This window comes from Plectropomus leopardus, chromosome 19 (genome assembly GCF_026936395.1).
Source record: "Plectropomus leopardus strain MGB_pleo_1.0 chromosome 19, ASM2693639v1, whole genome shotgun sequence".
Classification (NCBI taxonomy): domain Eukaryota; kingdom Metazoa; phylum Chordata; class Actinopteri; order Perciformes; family Serranidae; genus Plectropomus; species Plectropomus leopardus.
This window is the reverse complement of record NC_142194.1, coordinates 3,187,706-3,209,993: the sequence shown is the minus strand read 5'-3', so window position 1 is coordinate 3,209,993 and position 22,288 is coordinate 3,187,706. Positions and strand designations below refer to the sequence as shown.

The window sequence follows — 22,288 nt, the reverse complement described above, 5'->3', positions numbered from 1 at the left end:
AAAAATAGAAATATTCTCAGACTGTACTGGATTTCTGTGTCACCGCTGAGTAAAAATAATCATTGAAGACTTCAGTGGAAATCTCCACACTGAGAGAAGAAAGTGCTGCTCTGCCTGATTTAACGTCCACGATTATAAAACCATTATCAGCCCAAAACGAGACTCACTAAAAAAAACCTGGAGTGACTCCCGGCGCAGCGATTGGTGGATCCACATGAAAGGCGGCCTGGAGGTGACTGTGGAGTCCTGGCAGTCCGCTCAGACCGCTGATCCTCTGCTGCAGGACGCTGCGTTCATCCACGAGCCAAAGATCCTGAGAGCTGGTGCTCCTCCGGAGGTCGACCGCTTCAACAGCATTCAGGAGGACACAATCTGTTAGATGTCTGATTTATTTGTATTTTATGCTTTATTTTAGCCACCATGTCATTTTTTATGCAGCTTATCTGCTTTTCAGTTTGCAATTCATTACAAGAAAATTTTCAAAGTCAAAGGGAAAATAAATAATAAAAAATAACCAATATATCTGCAAGAGAGAAAAACAAGACAAGAAAAAAAGTTGAAAAGATGCAGACTCATTTTTTATAAATATTTATATTTAATAAATAATATATAATTGAAATTTCAAGTGTATATATTAAAACATGTACACTGATGTGTATATGTATATATATATATATATATATATATATATATATATATATATATATATATATATATATATATATATATATATATATATATATATATATATATATATATATATATATATATATATATATATATATATATATATATATATATATATATACCCTCATATTCACATATTCATTTTTTTTGTGGGCCAGAAATGAGCAAGGAAACAGGAAAAAGTTAAAAGAAAAGTACCTGAAAATAAGCAACAAAAAGAAAAAGAAAGAAAAGAAAACAAACAAGAAAATGACATAAAAACATTCAGAAAATTTTCTTTATGTAATAAAATTTTACATATATATTTTTCGCCAGATTTTAGATTTTAAAAAAAAGATTCTCCCTCCTTTTTAAAACTTATTTTCAGGTCATTTTCTTCATCTCCTTTAAGTTATTTCTTGCAATTTGTGTGACATTTCTTCGTCAGTCTTTGCCTTTTTTTCTCTTTTTTTGTGGTGTTTGCATGTTTGCTGGACTCTGCTCCTGCCTGCTTTGATTTCATGGCGTCTTGTGAGCTCATGCAGGCTGGGCGTACTTGTTTGTATGACACAATAATAAAAAATTCATTCATTCATTGTGAGGTTTCTGTGGATCCTCTGCTGCAGGACGCTCGGCTCTGCACAGAAGCTAAATGTCTCCACTGACCCGCTCTGTGTGTGTGTGTGTGTGTGTGTGTGTGTGTGTGGTTAAATATCAGCGTGTGCTCCGGTAACCCTTCCTGTCCTCTGTGGATGAGGTTGCTATGGTAACAAATTTTTTTGGCCTGGATGGCCAGGTAAATTAAAGGGGCGAGAGGAGACGGACGGAGGAGATATGGGTCAGAGAGGCTTCAAAGAGAGCGAGGACATGTGCAGCACTATTATGGGATGTGTGATCACCGAGGGAATGGGCTGTTCAGATATGACCATTCAACAATTCAAAATTAAAAAGAGAGTGTTTTAATATTTAGAATTTAACCCTTTGAAACTGGGGGACATTGGCTTGATTTATTTCATAAACATGGGAAAGCGATGAGCAGTGAGAGAAGAAAAATGTAAAATTTGCAAGAAAATAGCGACAAGGAAATTACCTGATAAATTAGTTAAAACAAACAAACAAAATAACAAACAAAAATTTACAAAAAAAGTAAAAAACAAACAAAAAAAACAATGACTGTGATTCAATATAATGATATAAATCAAGGGAAAATACAAAAATAAAATACTTTCTTTTTGTTTGTTTTTGTTTTTTTTTCTTTTTAAAGCCAAATGATTAAAATAATATAAAATAAAATACAATAAAATAAAATAAAGGGGATTTAGTTTTCTCAACTAGAATTACCCGCCTGGCAGTGTAGAGAAAAGCTTCAAAACAAACTTTAAATCACAATATAAAATTCAAGTAATTGCATTTTTTTGCCAAATCTGTTATTCATAAGAAGAGATAGAAAACTGAAACAATTGTAAGACTTTTTTTCCTAAAAATTTGGATATCTTATATATTTAAAAATGAAAAATAAAATAGATTAAAATAGATGAATAAACAAAAAAAAAACAAAAAAACATACAAGAAATATATGAAATACATGCAATATTTATCTGAATATTGGTTTAAATTCCTCTGCCTGATTGTAGGAAAACATAAAAGAAAAAAAAAATGAAAATAATATATTTTTCCTTCATTTAGCTATTTCTACATTGTTATATCGATTGTTAATCGTGTAAATTATATTTATTTACATTTAGCAAATATATCTCATTATATTTCATTAATTATATGCTCATCTTTGGTTTTCAGTCAGAAGAAGTAAAAAAAGACAACATAAACTTTATTTGGTTGAATCACCGCCCGGCGGGGCTGTTAGGTGACACAAATCAAGCGCTACCGAAGCTGTCACCGCCGCCCGGCAGGTGTGTTCACGTGAGCGTGTTTGGGAGGAAAACACGTCGGTTTAAATGTCCGTTTTTAACGTTAAAATGCCGTTTTTTCGCATTTAAGTGTCGGTTGAAAGCGGACAGAAAGAAGAAAGTGGAAACGTCTCCAAACTCAAGCAGCGGGTTTGTTCGGTTTGTTTCTGCGTCATCATCGGGATGAAGCGGCGAGCTAACATGCTAACGGTAAGTTTAGCTCCGTTTGTTTGTTTGTTTGTTTGTGTATGGAGTTAAACTAGTTTATATAATAAAAGCGTGTTTTTTGGATAAGCTAAGCTAACGTTTGTTTGTTTGTTTGCTTGTGCGCGGAGCTAAATAAGCTACTCTAACAGTGTGTTTTTCGGCCAAGCTAACGTTTGTTTGTTTTGCTTGTTTGTTTGTTTGTGTATGGAGCTAACATAGCTAATATAACGGTGTGTTTTTAGGCCAAGCTAACGTTTGTTTGTTTTGTTTGTTTGTTTGTGTATGGAGCTAACATAGCTAATATAACGGTGTGTTTTTCGGCTAAGTTAACGTTTGTTTGTTTGCTTGTGTACAAAGCTAACATAGCTGACATAACATTATGTTTTTTAGGCTACGATAAGGTAACGTTTGTTTGTTTGTTTTTGTATGGAGTTAACCTAGCTTATATAACGGTGTGTTTTTAGGCTAAGCTAACGTTTGTTTGTTTGTTCGTGAATGGAGCTAACATAGCTAATATAACGGTGTGTTTTTAAGCCTATGATAAGCTAACATTTGTTTTTTTTGCGTTATTTGTTTGTTTGTTTATGTATGGAGCTATCCTTGCTAATATAACCGTGTGTTTTTTAGGCTTAGCTAACGTTTGTTTGTTTGTTTGTTTGTTTTGCTAACCTAGCTAATATACCAGTATGTGTTTTTAAGGCTAAGCTAATGTAACGTTTGCTGGTTTGTTGTCAGTCGGTTTACGTTAATTGTCTGTCAGTTAATTGTAGTTATGTTGTGTCGATGACTGTTTCCCCCAAATCTAAACCCTCAGTTTTTCATGGTTTTATACTTAAAGCACTTACGAAACTAAACAAACGTTTAGTGTGTTTTAACCCTTTGAAACCTGGATCAGCATTCAGATGCCTGTCACAACCATTTAAACCTCTGAACACAGACAAAATAGGTGCGATTTTTTCTTAACACTTGGGACTAAAAGCAATGAGCAACATGGTAAGAAATGTTTAAATTCCTAGAAATTAGTAGATTTGCAAAATTATTTTTTAAAAGCTAGGGAAAAATGTCTGGGGAAAAAAAGAAAAAAGGCTGAGGAAAATTTTATTTATACTTATCATAATGACATATTTAAAATTCAGTAACAAAATGATTATAAAAATGTTTAAAGCACTTTATCCAGGTCATGTATCTGTTTTTCCTTCTCATTCTCCTTTTCATACATGAAATTTGCAACTAAAAAGGTAAGAAACTGGTATGAAATTATATGTAATTGAAAATTAAAAATAAATAATTTATTCAAAAGAATGTCAGAATTAAAACAAAATTAGATTTAAATTGAAATGATCCGTTTCCCACAATTGTTATTTTGAAAATGTTTTTGATGAAAAATATATATATATTTCAAGATAAAAAAAAACATTAGCTTGTAGTTGCAAATGTTATTTGTTAAATCATTAAGAAAAAACAACAAAAAAAAAAACAAATTAACAAATCTTTTGGCTCCACAGATTATTTGCTGGTGTCTTCCGTTTTTTTCTTTTTACAGATTTACAGAACCTCGATAAAACAGTTGTAATTGTTAGTTGCTCAGTCTTTCCCAGTCACTGCCTTTGTTTGGTTTAAAGAAGAGCGTTTGTGTGATTGTTGAGCATCTGCAGCCTTTACTTGGTTTCCCACCAGCTGCACTCAGGAGGTAAGGAGAGGCTGATCCACTTAAACTGTCTTAAAGCGTCTTTTTATTTGATGAATAGACTTGTCGTTCAGGTGTTAAGTGTGACCTTGGTCCTCTGCGTCAGCGGCTGGTATGATCTTACCTCTTTCCTTCAGTTTCCTCTCGCAGTGAAAAAGACGTGTCGCTCTCAGGTGAAGTGGAGAATTTGTTCAAAGATGAGAAAATGTTTTAATGTTAGTTCTGCATCAGCCTGAGGAGGTATGGAGCAGTTCTTGTGCTTTGGCACAATGCATGCTGGGATAGGTTTGATCGCCCCTGGGACCTTGAATAAGCAGGTAAAGAGAAATGATGAATGAGCTTCACACAGTGTCAGAAGTTAACTTTTTTTGGCTCAGCAGCTGAGGGGAGTGGTAGATTAAAAAAAAATCCAACAGCCAAGGAAGTAGCGGGTGATAAATCGGATATACTTGATGTATTGCGTCTTGTTCCACATGCTGTGTATAAAATTACTGAGTATTAATTGTCTTGTTGTTATTGTAAGCCACCGGCATGAGACTCACTTCAACGTTATGTTTTTCCCTCTTTCACTGATCTCTGCCCCTCTCAGACACACACACAACATGCAGGGCTTTTGCAGAGCTCCAGATCATCACTATTTAGTCACATTTTGTGGCCGTGGAGCACTACTGTGACTTGCAAATACAATTAATATGTAAAGTGGAGAGCTGTTAGTTTATTTCCAGCTCTCAGAGAATAAATCATCACGTTTCGTGGCGCTGTAGTAACACTCTAACCTAATGAGTAGTAGTGGATGTAGTGTGAGCAGGTGAGGTGTGTGTTTGTATCTGTAGAGCTCTGATCACGACCAAATAGCACCAGTATGACTTGCAAATTTTAGTAATATCTGAACTGGAGAGCTGTTAGTTTGTTGCTCACGCACAGTGGATGAATCCTCACGGTCAAAGGCGCCGCTGTATCTGTTCAACTGTTCAACTTTTGCAGTCACTGTGTACTTAAAATGGTTGGCAATACTGGAATCACACAAGGGGGCATTTAACTGCTTTTAAATACTGTTAAATGCGAGTTTGTGGCACATATCCTACTAATATTTTGAAACCAAGTGTCGTGTATCTGTCTCCCATATGTCTCCCAGTGACCGCAGGTCACAGTTTAGCCCTGGCTTTACTGGACTCACTGGAATGAATAGTGCAGCTTTTGCCATTTGTTGTTTCTGGTTTGTGGCCACTTTAATCTGACCAAACTGGAACGAAACATTGATATCGAGCCTTTGACAACCGAATTAGGCCGCTTATGAAGTTTTCTTTGGACCACAAATGTCCTGTGTTGCCAAAGTCTGTTGGGAGTTCTGCCATTATGGAGGAAAGCAGGACAGACAGCACACAACCAGTTATCAGAAAAATCACTTTTGTTAATCAAGTGTGTCGCCTTTACTGAGAACATTTCAGCATAAACATAAAAAAACACTTGATAATCTTGTCAAACATTTGTCATACAGATATTAAAGTAAAACTACATTATTTTAGGCAAATTACATTGAATGCGTAAGCTAAAAAAACCTACCAACCTACCACCTATGAAGTGTGATAAACTTGCATGCTCTATGCATCTGCACAGAAGCATTAGTCATGTTTCAGCCTCTACATTTTAATTAATGAATCAATTTGTGACATTTATATTTATGTGACAACAATAGCAGAACAATTAAAATGCATAAAATAAAATAAAAATCACATTAGACTTCACTTAGTAACATGTTGTAAAGTTTGGTGGAGTGTAAATGGTTAGAAACGTTTTATTTGAACACAGTCAAAATGATAAAAATTGAAGAATGAAAAGCATATGAAACAGCCCCATAAAGATCGAGAATTTTCTCAGTTTTTTGATTCTTCATTTACCACGGAGACATTTGAGAAAAACAAATTCAATATAAAAGAAGACGAGTAATTGATTAACAAATGATAATTTGGAAGTTGAAGTTTTACTTTAAAATGAAATTGATTGTAATTAGTCAACTACACACAGATATATTTTGCAGGTGGCATGAAAGATAGATTATTTTTAGTAATTAATGCAGTAGACAAAAGAAACTATATTAATTATAATCTTGAATATATAACAAAAAGAAAAGGAGCTCTTTTCAAAGGAGGAACGAGTTCATAAATAAGTGATTTGTGAGTTTTCAGAGCTGCACAGAAAAAAACAGGCGATATGCTTGAGAGGAAGGGAAGCTGTTGAGCTACTTGTGTATGAACTCATTAATTCCATAATGAAAGGAGCATTTCTTTAATCTAAACTTGGAGTTTTCTCTGTTTTATTCTGGTGCCAGCGGCTAAAAATGCATTAAGTTGTGGAGACATTGCATCTTGGTTGTTTGCTTGGCTGCTGATTACAGTTTGGCAGAGCTCCAAAAGACAAAACTACATTTAGAAGAGTATTTTTCAATATTAATAGGTCACAAAGTCAAGTCTCTGCAGATTTTTAGGCTCATATCAAGCCTTCAGGCATCTAAGTTTTCTGTTTTAGTGAATGCAAAGTGCTCGGTTGTCTCTGATTCGTCTCTTTGAATCATTTTTTTAAAACGACGTCCAGCAGAGTCATTTAAAAATCTGCCCACTCAGTCTAGAACTTCATTAAAACAACATAGTGTTTACCTGACCTACTTTTCGGTGCGATAATTCACATTCATGCAAACATCAAAGTGTCTGTCTGCCTGATTTGCTGTGAAACCCCAAAATAGAACGACTCAATTAAAACCAAACCAGTGACAAACAAAAGGTGTTTGGAGCCGTTTAACATCAGACAAACACCAGCTGATTTGAAGACGGTTTTAGTCCCGGTCGCCTCTTTCATCCCCTATGAAAAGAAGAAGTAATTAATGACAGACTCGCCCGATGCAATATGTTAAGAGATTGATATGATGATATGAGTTTTAATGCTGTAATGACAGAGTGTTTGTACTGCAGTCTGGCTTCATATTGTTTTCAGCGGGAGATCAAGGCTTTTTGATGCTGCTGTATGAGTAATTAAATATATCAAGGTGTGAATGCAATTACTACGAAGCACACTTTAATCTGATTTTCTTTGAAGTGCTCTCCCCGTCTGTTGAGCTCTATTCACCCGTCTGTCAGATGCTTTATGTCTTTTTAGAAACGTGTCCTTGTCGGGGGCATTTTTTATTCTTTTAACCAGAAAATGTCTGTAGCTCCTAATACTGAACGTCTCGGTGTAGACCTTCCAGTTAGTACGTTTACATGATGTTAGAAAAAGTCAAATTATTGTGTCAGTCCGAGTAAAACTGGTCTTTTGAAATACATGTAAATGTGTTGGTCCAAATTAAATCGGAGTAAATCAAATTTCTTGAAGTTGGACTATCGCAGTTGAGCTATTAGGTCATGTGCACACCTCAGACAGACTTTAACTGGATGAGGTATTCTCCACGTGCACCTAGTCGCCCTCCTGCGGTGGTCAGAGAGGGACTGTTTGTTAATTATGAAAGGGGGAAGAGGTGCTGCAAAACAGGTCAGGCATTTTTTTTAAAAGTAAGCACTGAGGAAGAACTTGTTTTTTTTAATTTTGGCTTATAGGTGAGGGACATACGACTTTGAATTGTAGTATTTTATATTTATTTTAAATTAAAAAGTCACACTCAAGCCACCCCCCTCCTCTGATAAATAAAGAACAGTCCCACAACGCCAGCACGGAAGCTGAGTGGATGTCCTGCTGTGGACGGGGTTGCAGCAAAACATATTTTAGCCTCTGGAAAAAAACTAACAAAAAAAATCACCAGTATCAGTTTAAGTGTTGACTATATTTGAATATTTGCTCCTCTTTACCTTCCACAAGAGCTGAGGGGGGCAGCAGTACAGCAGCAGCTCTGCTGTTAAGAGTAATTTGACTGTTTTTCACACTGGAGTCTTATGTTCTTGATACAGCAGGTCAAAAATACAGCATACATTGTCAAAAAATATATAAATAAAATAAAATAAATCAGTATGGTGTGTTGTATAAAATGTCATTGTAAAATCTCAAAAAAGTTCATAGTGTAGTATGTCTAAAAATAAAAAACAACTGTATTTTACATTAAAAAAATGTCATAGTATATCAAAAAAGGGAATAATGTCTTAGTAATGTAGAGTCAAAGCGTAACATGTCAAAAAAATAGAGAAAAAATCACACTATAGCATGCCAAAAAAGTGGAAAAGAAAGTCATAATATAGTACGTAAAAAAAAAATGTATATAGTATTTATTTAAAAAAAAAAACCAGACTTAGTAAAGTATGTTGAAAAAATTTTTTAAATTTCATGGAATAGTATGTCAAAAAAATAAATAAAGTAAGGTCATAGGATATTATGTCACAGTATGGTATGTCAAAAACAGCTTCAGATCCCTGCTGGTAAAGGCTGCCTTACAGCAAGAGAATATTCTAAATTTAGCACAAAATTAAAAGGATTTTGACTTTATTAGGTGGCTTGATACTAATCACTTAATTTTGTGTACATGACCTGGCGGTTTTCTACCCGGAAGTTATTGTAAATAAAGTTATTATAGATTCTGATTTGGTCTATATCATAGACCGTATAAATAATGTAGGTTTATATCTCCACCTGCCGTGGCAGAATTGGACATACTTCCGTCAATAAATTGATTCTCCCCCGGTGCTTACTGGGACAAGGACAGTAGTCTAATTAAATCGAGCTATAGCCGTAGCTCGACTGAACTGTGCATGTAAAGGTACTGAGTGTGTCCTGGCTCCTCTGTGGTCTTGTTTCAGTCCAGAGTCATGAGCGGGTCCAGTCTTTATAAAGCTCAGTACTGTAACCAACCTGTCACCTGCAATTTTGTCTGAATCAATTCGGTACACGCTCTGCCCTGACCCGTTAATGTAAGGCCAACGACCCGACTCGTACCAATTATCAAACAGGCTCAGGACGGCCGCTGCTGCAGGCGGTGCAGGCACAGGTTAGGGCTGCGTAATGGCTGTGGGGCTGAGGGAGCAAATTATGTGATGTTGTACATGAAAACATTTTAAACAGTGTGATGATGTGACTGCAGAGGCAAAGGAGTCTCTGTGTTTTCAGTGGTTCATATTTATTTCTGTATCTGCTCACGTGTTGGGCCTGGGCGGTGTTTAGTATTTCATACTTTAATACCTTACTGATATTTCACTAGGGTATACGGTATGTGACATCAGTGTGTGGCGCTAATATCTCCCCAATGGTGAGTTTACTACTTACTTTCAGCATTTCTGACTAAATAATAGACATAATAGAAACTATGGGTGGGAAAAAAGTTGGTTTTTGTATGTATTGTGATTTTCTTCGGGCTGATTTAAAAAAAGAAAAAAAGAAGATTTTTTCCCCTCCAGAAACAACCTAGTTTTATTTATTTTAAAACGCATATTTTATGTTTAATTTAGTGTACAATTTGTTCATGTATATTACACCTAGGTTAATTTAAAGGCCCACATTTGTGTCGTGTGAAGATTTCAGGAACTCAATTTATTTTGGCCTGATTTTATTTAATTGTGTATGGTGCTATCTTAATGAACAGATAAACACACAGCTAAATGTAGCAGTTTACTTAAAAAAATCAGTGTTGCATATTATTTACCGTTAATCTGTGCAGCTGAAATAAATGTCAGACTGACTGACAGACATGTGATGTGCATTGATTTTTATAAGTGTATGATTCAACTTCTGTTTTTGTTTAAGAAAGGAAAGAAAATCGCAATAATCGATACTGTCAAATCAAAATACTTGTAGAATATCGTGATGTGTAAAATCTTCTGATATTTTCCTCATTAAACAAAGAAATGCAACAGACCATTTTCTTTCATACTTTTAAAATAATTTATGCTAATTTTTGGGCCAGGATCCTTGTCATTGTCTTTACATGTTTTTGAGAGAAATCAAGCCAAATTGCTCAGGTTTCAAAGGGAGAATTTGACAGCCCACCTGAGCGTTGCTGTCCTGCTGTGACCTCATGTTGGAAAAGTTAACTAGTGCTCCCTCATTGTATTTACCCTCATTGAGTCCGTGCACGTCTCCGCTGTCGCCTAACGTGAACCGATGTCCCTCTTCTTGACATCTGGCAATTTCCAGGAACGCCGCATCAGTCTTTTTGAAGTCCTCTACACCTGTCCTTTCCTCTCCGTCTGTGGGTAATTGCTGCCGCTCTGTGTGATGTATGTGCTGTTACTGTATGTGTCTGCAGCGTCGGCCGCATCCCCGATTCATTATTCAGCTCCCCCAGCCAGACGCAGCGAGAGAGCAGCTGCTCTCGCTGTCACCGGTCAACCAGGAATCCATGAATCTGTAATTATCCTGTCATCTCTTTCTGTCCTGCTGCCTTTTCTGTCCCTGCTCTGTATTTATTCCCTCTGTCTTCATCTGTCTGTTTCTGGGCTCAGTCCGTCAGTCACTCAGCCTGGCAGCCGGTCCACCTGTCACTTCTCAGCCTCCTGTCATCCTCCTTTTACCTGGAAAGAGTTTTCTTAACATCCTCTTCCTCTCCTCCCTGCCCTCCTTTGGCCTCATGCAGCAACATACTTAAAGGCATAGTTCACCAAATAATGAATATTCAGTCATTAGCTGCTTCACCCTCATGTTGATGGAAAGTTGGGTGAAGTTTTATCGTCCACAAAACACTGCCAAACGTTCAAAAATACATAATAATAAGGGTGCATATCATATACATAAAACGTGTCAGTAGCAGGAAGTATACAGATCCTTTACTTAGCCTAAGTAAAAGTAGTACCACACTGTAAAAATACCCTTTCACAAGTAAAGCACGACACATAAATGTTACTTTAGTAAAAATATATAAGTACAATGAAGTAAATTTATTGAAGTATTAACAATATGTACTCATGCATTTAGTAAATCGTGCATTTAATAATTCAAGATAATTAAAAGAATCAAAAAGAAAAGCAGCAAGTCCACATACATCTGAAGATGGAAGGATACATTTTTTTTTAGCATGAAAAATGAATTAAATTTATAATTTTAATTTGAAAAGTCACTTGTAAGTTAGCAAATAATTGCAGTGGAGTAAAAAGTACAATATTTCCTTATGAAGTGTAGTGGAGTAAAAGTGGAAAGTGGCATGAGATTAAAATACTCAAGTAATGTAAATGTTCCTCAAATTTGTATTTAGGTATAGTACTTGATTAAATGTTTTAGTTACTTTCCAGCTCTGGTCAGCAGAGGGATGCACAGACAGTAATTTGTGTCAGTGTACCAAGTATAGCAATATTTCTTTAGCCCTGAAATTTAATAATCCCGTTATTATAATTACTCTAAAACACTCTCTAAATTGGATTAAATGATATTCATGTATTTAAAAAAAAAAAATCCTTAAAGCTAAAACTTATTTTCTTTTGCACTTGGCAACAATTTGTGGGCTGTGAAAACGAAATGTTTTTCTCTTATTTTGGTAATTGTGTTCTCTTATTTTTGCTTTTCTCTTAAGTGAAAAGCAAAAATAAGAAAACATTGATGAATTTCAAAAATCAGTGGGTATTCATCAAATAAGAAACTAATCGTGGATGCAAACAAAAATAGATGAAAATGAGTCTGTGTGTTTATGTGTGTTCAAATCCAGTGTTTATGAAGGTAAAACCCTCATAAACACTAAAAAGACTGATGTTAAATCGGGTAAATATGGAGTAAACTTCCGACCCATCCATTCATCTTTTTCCCACTCTCTTCCCCTCACCTATCCCACTTCTCACTGTAATTACATCCCCACTTCTCTCTCTTCAGGGCTCGATTTGTCTCTCACTGAGCTGTGACTTACTGTGTTAATTACCTCACCGCTGGTACCGAAAGGTGCCGAGAATGTCGCGCACAAACCATTCTCAATGAGATTTCGGGAGAGAGAAACCAAGGCTGAGCATACATCATGCTGATATATTTTTCTATTACCCACCTGTAGCGTGGTGCACGATGAGTGTGTATGTGTGTGTGTGCAGCAAAGTGAGGGCGTGTCCCTCAAGGGCAAAGGGAAGACACTCTGGAGCATTATAAGCATGGGAGCGTCCGCGCTCTCAAGGCCCAGCAAGCTCCATCTTTAATTTATCACTATGTTTTATTTACCAGCGAGTCAATTCAGGCCACCGAGCAACAAACAAGGCTCTGTATTGACTCGTGTGCAGCGTCCTGTCCACTTTGGTTTATCGGCATGCAGAGCTGCACTCGTGTCCGGAGGCCTGTCACGATAGCGACTTTTGGTGGACGATTAGGGCTGTCACGGTGAAGGAATTTCCTCTGTGGTGATTAAAGGTGGCTCAGTAGCACCTCAAGTTGGATAAAATGGCAGGTGGACAAACAGAAGTATGTGTATAAACTTAAGTTAAGATTTATTTACAGAGAACAAAGAAATGAAGGCATACGAAAGTCTCTAAGGCTTTCACCACCATGCTCTTTGTGAGTGTTTTAGACACCGTTGTACTGTGAGGAGGGAGGGTGAGACCTGTAAAGGGGTATATGAAGGGCTGGGCAATCGGACTTTAAAATAATATAGCGATATGCTGATATACTGTAAGGGCTGGGCAATAAAATGATAACGATATCAAATGTGCAACAGCCCACTCCAGCGCAGACATGTCCGACAGTCTGCTCCAGCGCAGATATGTCCGACAGCCCGCTCCAGCGCAGACATGTCCGACAGCCCGCTCCAGCGCAGACATGTCCGACAGTCCGCTCCAGCGCAGACATGTCCGACAGCCCGCTCCAGCGCAGACATGTCCGACAGTCCGCTCCAGCGCAGACATGTCCGACAGCCCGCTCCAGCGCAGACATGTCCGACAGCCCGCTCCAGCGCAGACATGTCCGACAGTCCGCTCCAGCGCAGACATGTCCGACAGCCCGCTCCAGCGCAGACATGTCCGACAGCCCGCTCCAGCGCAGACATGTCCGACAGCCCGCTCCAGCGCAGACATGTCCGACAGCCCGCTCCAGCGCAGACATGTCCGACAGCCCGCTCCAGCGCAGACATGTCCGACAGTCCGCTCCAGCGCAGACATGTCCGACAGCCCGCTCCAGCGCAGACATGTCCGACAGCCCGCTCCAGCGCAGACATGTCCGACAGCCCGCTCCAGCGCAGACATGTCCGACAGCCCGCTCCAGCGCAGACATGTCCGACAGCCCGCTCCAGCGCAGACATGTCCGACAGCCCGCTCCAGCGCAGACATGTCCGACAGCCCGCTCCAGCGCAGACATGTCCGACAGCCCGCTCCAGCGCAGACATGTCCGACAGCCTGCTCCAGTGTGGAAATGTGCGACAGTCATATAATGTCCACTGTCCACTGTCATATAATGAAGTTGAATACACTTCTGATATTATAACATTTAATAAAATACAGTTAAAAAGAAAATGTACTTTTATAATAAATTGTTAAAAAATACTGTTATAATTAAATAAACCAAAGCCTGGCACTCTGTGGTTGCAAAATCTAACTAAATAGTCACCATCAGTCTCCTGCTCACACTACCACTCATTAAGTTAGACTGTTACCACAGCACCATTAATTGTAATGATTTATTCATTTTTTGAAATCATTTTGATTTTTTTAATTTAAAATTTAAAATTTGATTTAATTTTTAATTCAAATTATCATTTAAATGAAAACTTCATCAACTTGTCTTTTATCCTAAATATTCAGTTTTCAGTCTGTTCATCTCGCATTAGTTATTTTTATTGCAGGATAATGAATGTAGTGAACTAGAAGAAATTATTTTTTTAATCATTCTTTTGTTTTATCTAGAGGCTACCAACAGTTTCATTTGTTCTCACAGAATAATTTCTATAATCAGAAAAAATAAATACTTTGCATTTGTGTATTAATGCAATATTGCCAAGCAAATTATCACTTTGCTGTATTTATTTTTTTCCTTTCATCCCAGTAATAAAAAGGATAATAATGGAAGTACACTCTTTGAAAGAGCGTTCAACTTTTGATTGTGGGTGCTGGATCAGCAAACTTTAATTTTTATTTGTGCGTGTGTCTTTTTGTGATCATTCTGTGTCACGTGAGCACAGCACAGGAGGAAATTTTCATATTTTTCCTTTTTTCCCTCAGCAGCAGTTTGCGTTGGAACCACAGAGTGGAGAGCGATCCGTCCATCAGTTTGTGGATGGATCAATCAGAGATGATCAGATCACATCGATGGAGTAGAGAAGCAGCTGCTGCGGAGGTGAGTTACAGCAAACTTTCTGTTACTCCTGTTACAGAGGTCAGATATTAAACTTAGCGCTGGAAAGCTTTCACTGCGTTCTGCTGCTTCATCTGTGCCCTCAGTATGTGATTGCGATTGCTGATAATGTCACCAATTACATAATTATTTTGTATCTATCAAATGTCTGTTTATTTTTCTTTTTTTTTTTTTACCAGGATAGTTTGTTGACGTCAGGGTCCTTTTTTTGTTGAAACTCCTATTTTGCTTCATCTTTTCTATCCTGTTTTGTGGTGTCCAGACATTTCCCAGCTCCCCACACAGGAGATCCCATTATCAGGTGTCATAGTGTGCATGACATACAGCCCCTCTGACCCTGAACACACACTGTCACACCCAAACACACACGTACACACACACACACACACACACACACACACACACACACACACACACACACACACACACTCTGTCTCATTAATTCATGGCCTTCAACTCAGGATTGAATTACAGCCTGTGCAAGTGCAGGATTTACTTTGACAATATCCTTTGTTGCAGGCACACACACACACACACACACACACACACACACGCACACACACACACACACACACACACTTGCAGTTCAGCTGCAGTGTTTCATCACACATGCGTACGCAGCTCATGATACGCTATCAGTGTTTGCTATTCCTCACTTTGCTCGCCGCTATTCATAATTCATCGCCACCGTGAGTTTGTGTCCCGAAAAGTGTCAGAGAAACATCTGCATTTCTTGATTCCTTTTCATCCCAGCATCGGCTTCTTCCCCTCCTCAGCCGCACAGCGAGCGCGGCGTCAAGCCCACATATTGAATTACTGATGCACACTACAGTATATTCCCACAGACACATGATTAAAATCCAATGCGTATAATGACGGCGCTCACTTCAAAGGCAGCTGGTTGGGGGGACGCAGGCCCTTTAAGAGAGGCAGAGCGGGGAGGGCTCCGCATCCATAAAACATGAGTTTATTCAGTGGCCATGCTAAGACATGGTTAGGAGCGCCTCTGCACTCCGGCGTGCTCTCAACACAGGCAGAGCATCCTCCGTCCGTCCGTCCGACCACACGCTTCTCACAGAGACATGGACACGCTGAGAAGGAAGGGATAAAATCAAAAAGCAAGGGAGAAACAGCAGAAGAAGAAGAGTGAATGGGGAAGAAAGAAGAGGTTGTAAAGAAGATAAGAGAGAAAGTGACGGCAGCGCGGTAGAGGAGCGTAAACAGGTGCATCGAGGCGGAGAATGGGCAATTCCTCCTTCCCAGGCATGTCCCCTCTCTCTCCGTCCATTCTGTAGTTGCAGGTATTTCTAACTTGAGTGCCCTTCTCTGACGCGCTGCTGGGGGTGCTGGGAAACTACCGCTGTTTACCTTTCTCCTTCAGTGTGTCTGTGTTTGCTGCACATCTGTCTCTACATGCATGCTTTTGAGAGATTTTCAGAGTTAAAACTACATCTTTGGCACTTTTTAAAAATAGTCTGTAGCAGCACTGCAGTGTGTGTATTTATAATATCTGGGACACTGAGTTCTTCTAAGTTTTTTTTTAAATTTGCTTTGATTTGTGATAAAGCCTCAGATTGAGTTATCCTGTTTTTAAGTGCTGCAGCCCATTTGAAATGCATTAGAAGTGTGTTTTGAGATGCAGATATTGAGTGTGTCTGAGAGGAGTGGCGGGTGTGAGCGTCTGCTGGTGTCGGTTGCGTCTGGCAGCAGCAGCACTTGTTTACTGGAGACTGTTGATGTTCTGGCTCTCTGTGGTTGGCATCTGGGGCAGCATGAAAGGGGGGCATTGAGGGATGTACAGAGGCTGCTGCTGGTCAGAGAGATGGAAAGAGTGATGCAGACAATGATGCTGGTTTATAGTCGATGTTAATGCAGTGGTTGGAAATATAGAGTCATTGATCTTTACTTGGAAGGAAGATGTCCAGCTGTAATGACAAAAACTAATTTGCAGCGTAAACATATTTGATTTATTTTTTCTTCAGATGTTAAAGTTATTGGTTTTGTGGTGATTTGTCCTTATTTAATTTGCAGTTTGTGCCCATCATATTGATAATCACATTTGAGTCTGAAAAGTAAATCCTTTACCAGTGATTAAATAAAACAATGACGCAGCATTAAATAAATCACAAAATGTAACAAAATAATACATTACATGTTAGAAAAATACAACACATAAATTATTTTCAAAAGCAAATGCCATTTATTCCAATGTGATCTCATCCCGACTTGTCAAAATGTGAAGCCCGAGGCATCATTAAAATGATGGCAAGGTTGCCAGTTAGATTCAGGCAGCAAAACTACTCTGTTACGTTTAGGAAAAGATGACGGTGGTGGTTTATGTTCGTCACGTCATGTGACGTGTCACTAATAGGGCTGGATGTCTTTTAAAAAATGACAGTACCTGTACCAAACCCCAGGTGTCCCACAGATCCTTAAGAACTCTTAAAGGGCATTTAATTAATTAATCTAAAAATATAAGGCCTTAATCGGTATTAAGATGTCTCAAACCAATCTTTCAAGAGTCTTAAAAAAGAGTCTTAAAAAACCAAGATATTTTTTCTAACATTGTATTGTATAATCTAAAAATAAAGCAAATTCCTCTCAAATTAACATCATTAATGTTTGTTTCAATAAATATTTGGGCACACGGTTTTATTATTTTTTAATATAGTATTAAGTAATTGATGTTGGCTAATGTGTTTGTCCTTTTTTCAAGTCCTAAAACGTCTTAAATCCCGCTTTTCTGATATAGGGACCCTGAATACCCTTAAAAAGATAGCGGGGTTTGCTTGAAAATGAATACATTTTTGTATTTTTTTTATTTTTACCTCATTTAATACCCATTAATTTTGGTAAAAATGCAGTTATTGTTTGACGATTGTTTGGAGAAGTTTTGATACTACTTGGTTTGAACGGATACCGAGATCTGCGTCACTGGTCTAGTGGGTCAAAGTCCTGTGACTGTTTTGACCCATTTATAGTTTATTAAAACGAGCTTTCTTGCTCTATATATTCCGTCTGTTGCTCTGAACTAATAACTTGTGGGTTTACGTTGGAGTTGAAACTGCATGCATTGTATAATGTCTTAAGTTTTATGCATTTTTCTGTATTTACTACCTTCCATCTCCAGACATATGGACATATGCATATATTTTTTGATACAGTTACAACTTGGTAAACGGCTTCAAATCCTTTTAATCGTGCAGCAGTTGGAGAATATTTTTTATCCAGATGAAAACAGTCTGAGGTTTGTGGAAATACCTTCACCACAGCGTGTTGTTAAACAACCTTCTGGGCTTTTCAAAGATCACCACCTCCAGATAAAAAGCCACTTATCTCATGAGAGAGGCACAAACCGGTGCTGCTGCAGACCGACTGCAGGCTGCCAGAGTGCAAAATGGAGGTCTTCACCATCTTTAATCAGTATTGATTTACATGATACCCTCCAACACACTCACGCTGCACAGATCTGTGTCGGAGCAAGAAAAGAGTCTCTTGAACACGTCGGGAGATAGGAAAAAACACCAGCTATCTTAAAACTCGGTTCGATATGAGGCTTGTCACATCCCGCGCGCCGTCTCACTCGGAAATCGCTGAGAGGATTAAATGTGAACAGAGCGTTTTGAAATACAGAATATACAGTCGCCCTTGAACATCTCAAACTTATCTCTTTGTGCTGCATGACGGTGTGAGTCATGTCACCTCAGTGACATGCCAGAGGAGAGGGGGCGGGCGGGGCGGAGGTGGTGTAGCAGATCAAGCGTGCTGGAATCACAAGTGACTGGGGAGCAAAAGAGACGGAGAAGAGACGGGGTAGAGGATCTGTCAGAGAGCCGAGGAGCAGCAGCCAAACGGCAGTTTTCCCATGTCAGCCTGATCAAACTTGTTGACATCTGGAAGGAGATGGAAGAGAGAGAGAGAAAGGGAGGGAGAGATGAAGGGCGGAGAGAGGGAGCTGCAGAGGCAGAGGGTGTCGACATCTGAGCGCTGATTGATGCGGTGGCTGCGGAGCCACCAGGTGAGGCTGAGCCGACTATAATATTGACTCAGGGATGCCTTTTTCTCCCGAGAGCTGCTTTGCACTCTGACATTCAGAAGCTCTGTTGCAGCTTCGTCCTTGAAGTCGCTTCGTTTGACTCCTTTCTTTTCTGAGTCAAAACAACATTTTCCAGAAATTTGGTTTCAAGCGCAGAGACTGCAGAGACCCAAATGCAGCGTCGACACCAGAGGCTTCATCATTTAAAACGGTTGAGAAAGTGAAGCTTCGACTGACAAATGACTTCATATTGAAAAGTTTTAATATCTTCCTGCTCTGCTCGAACCCTCTGTGATACATGAAGGTAGTTAACCTGCTGACAGTTTAAACTTCTTATCACCTTATCGACTTATCTATGTACTTATGCAACCCATTGGTTAAAAATCTCAACTGTAAAGCCTCCTGTAGACTGTAAGATTTTTGCAATCTTGTAAGTTTAGTGCAGCTACACTCTGGGACGTGGATCTGAATAAACATGGGTCCGACATCAAGTTTGATGTATGCAGACTGTATGATGACATCACCTAGTGAATCTCAAGCTATGACCCCCGTCCATCCACGTCAATACGCAAGAACAAAATGTCCTCCTCATCCCTCGTCCCGGGGTTATCTATTTAGAGTAAAATAATTGATAAAGTTGGGTATTATTTAGGGCGTGGCTAGCGACCTGTCAGTCAGAAAAAGGATGTAAAATTACAGATATCCTCCACAGCTCCACCCTCTCATCTAAATATGGTCATTTTTGGCTCCAAAAAAGCAAGATGCGTTGGCCAAAATGCCAAACGTAAGCCATTAAAACCAAACCATAGATGATGTCATGGTGGCTCCGTCCACTTCTTTTACAGTGTTTTTGATCAGTAGCTGTTTCACCGTTTTGCAGCCATGAAAAGTGTCTCTAAGTGGATTTCCATTAACCATCAAATTGTGCAAATTTAGATGATATTTCAGACGTTTGGAAAAAGCCTTATTTGGTAAAACTGCAGTGGAAACACTTTTTGTCTTTGTCTTTGTCTTTTTGGTCACATGATGTCTCTGTGCTTGTCAGTAAAAACTGGCTCCCTCATGATGCAGCAGGAGCTACATGAGCTGTTATTGCATTACTCTTCAAAAGTTGAGAGGATCATTTGGAAGTTTTGAATCCACAATTCCTCTGTGAAATCGTGGACTTGCTCCCAGAAACGCCTCATACGTGGCTGCTCGATCTATGAGGGGCTCGCCTTTCCATTATGGCTCCATAATATGCCTAGTCACCTTTGATTGTAAATATTGACAGCTAGTGCGGTGTCTGCAATAGAAATAAGCCTGCTAATGTTTTGAAAATCCATCTTCATGCTTCTTTTAATGTTATTGTCAGAGGAGAAGTCGCAGAACATCACTCACTGGAAACGCAGTCATCATGCGATTGTGTTTTATCTACAATATTTCAAAAATATCCCTTAAGTTTTGTGCAAGCCAGTAATGAAAATCCCGCCTTCTGTTTTCCGGAGTAGGTTGGGACGCAGTTGTGTCTCCCAGTGTCTTCATAAAGTATAGATTGTCCTGTTTGAAGGGGACGTGATGGGTCCGGGGACGATTGTGAGGCTGAGAGCAGCACCTGTGGAGCTGGCAGAGATTCAGTTTCTTGTTCAAGGACGTGACAGTAACTCTGCTCGCTGCTCGTCCCTGCTGCCTGTTTAAAAAAGGCTGCTCCAGTGTGATCTAATAGAAACTCCATTGATATAAAATCAGTTATGTACATATAGCTTTTTATTGTTGGATGATATCATCAGAAGTTTTTTACCAGCTTCAGAATCAGACGAGATCAGAGGATAGAGACGATTTTCAGTGTATAATTAAACAACCTTGGCCTTCCCTATCACAGACAGCAATGAAAGATTGACGACACATCACAGCAGAGTTATTAACAATAAATCCTGTTCATTTGGCTCTGTGTGGCTCTGTAAAGCTGACCCAGCATAATCTTGGCAGCCTTTCTGTGGATGTTGTTTCATTTATTCAGTGGAGCTTTTGGAACTAAAGAGAGCTGATCAAAAAACTCCTCTGCAAGGTGGTTTAAGATGTTGAGCCAGTGAGTTGGATGTCAGTTACACTGGCAGTCGGCTCCATTCAAATAAAAACACATTTCTGTTGTTGCAAGTTGTGTTTGGTAAAAAAAAAAAAAAAAGCATGAAGAGACTCTCAACATTTTTTTTCTGGGACAGTGAGAACATCTTTGCATCTACTTACAATTTTACTAACTTGACCTGCTCTGGCCTCCGTGTGCATCTGACTTCCCCCTTACAAGCTGAGACTGCTAACATGTAACAAGGTTGAAATAATCATTATTGTGCATCACTGGTTATGATATCTTCATGTCTCACATTGACAGAAATAGTGATTTGATATATGTCGTGATTGATATAAAAAAAAATTATTGTGATAACACTTTTTTCCATATCACTCAGCCCTTGTAGTTTTTTAAGTTTCTCACCAAAAACTACATTTTACAAGATTACATTCAGACACATTACACTTTACATAAACTGCTTTGATAATTAAGTTTAATAAAATACTGTTATAGAAATGTAAAAATAAGGATTACCTTCGCATAGTCCACTAGTATACACTGTTCAAACGTTTTACTAAGTATGAAATATTCGATCAAGTGGCTCTGACACCGCCGTTAGCTGTTAGTTGCAGCCACCAGCTGCGAACGTTAACTGGCTCCCCTCCTGCTGATTTTAACATAGATTTGATGCTCCCAATGTCGCATTATCAGGGAAACAACAGTGTGCGTCCCCCGGTGTGTCCATAGTTACTGCGTCCTTTTGTCCTGATGATACCCAGAAGAGATACCCCGTTCATCACAAACACGTTTTGTATTGTCCCCGTGATGATGGGACGTCATCAGTCTGGAGCTCTGCTTTTAAGACTGTGCTAAATTAATGTGACACAACAGAAAAACTGCAGCCACTGCAATTGCTGCATGTAATCGTATTTAGTCCAATAACGCCAATACCAGCCGATACCAATTTTCAACAGATAAATCAGTGCATCCCTGTTTTGCATCTTAAATTTGTGTTCTAGCTGATTCAGGCTTCAGACAAACACACAAAGAAACATGTAAAAGGAGAATAGAGGATTATTTCAAAAGAGCATCTGCCTTTTGTTGTTATTGTTGCAGAACAGATGCTGTTGACTCTTATACAGTTTTGCATACATAGAGAGATTATTCGCTCTTAAAATATAACCAGGTGTCTTTACAAGCAAATCCCGCCGTATGAAGACAAATGATATTCAGTCGGCTCGGAGAGAAAAAAGTCTAACAATATAAAGTAGGATAAAAAAAGTGAAGCAGCCTTTTATGCTTTTGTCATCAGTATTTTTGTACCCCAGCCTCCTGAAGCTGTGTACAAGTGGAAGAAAAATGGAGGGAATAAGCAGGGAGAAGCTCCTGCTGGAAGCGACGCTGGTTTGCTTTTCTGTTGTAAATCAGCTTAATTGCAAACCACTGCGTCACATTTTTCTCCGTATAGCAGCCGTTCACATTTTCTCCTCCAATCGACAGCTGCTGGACATAAAGTGCTG

At 38.7% G+C, this 22,288-nt stretch overlaps 1 protein-coding gene across 4 annotated transcripts in view; it reads left to right on the top strand.

Moving 5' to 3' along the window:
• Positions 1 to 2,515: 2,515 nt before the first annotated feature.
• Positions 2,516 to 22,288, top strand: part of srcin1b (SRC kinase signaling inhibitor 1b) — a 137,778-nt gene continuing 118,005 nt past the window's right edge. Inside the window, exons 1-2 of one of the 4 annotated variants that reach the window (XM_088069866.1) lie at positions 2,516 to 2,586; positions 2,665 to 2,783. Coding sequence is in view for 1 of the 4 variants with exons in the window: in XM_088069868.1 (XP_087925994.1) it covers positions 15,927 to 15,948 (22 nt within the window). In the remaining 3 variants the exon portion in view is untranslated. Of the gene's footprint in view, positions 2,784 to 15,312; positions 15,987 to 22,288 lie in introns of those variants that run through there. The other 3 variants (XM_088069867.1, XM_088069868.1, XM_088069869.1) reach the window with 3 other exon arrangements.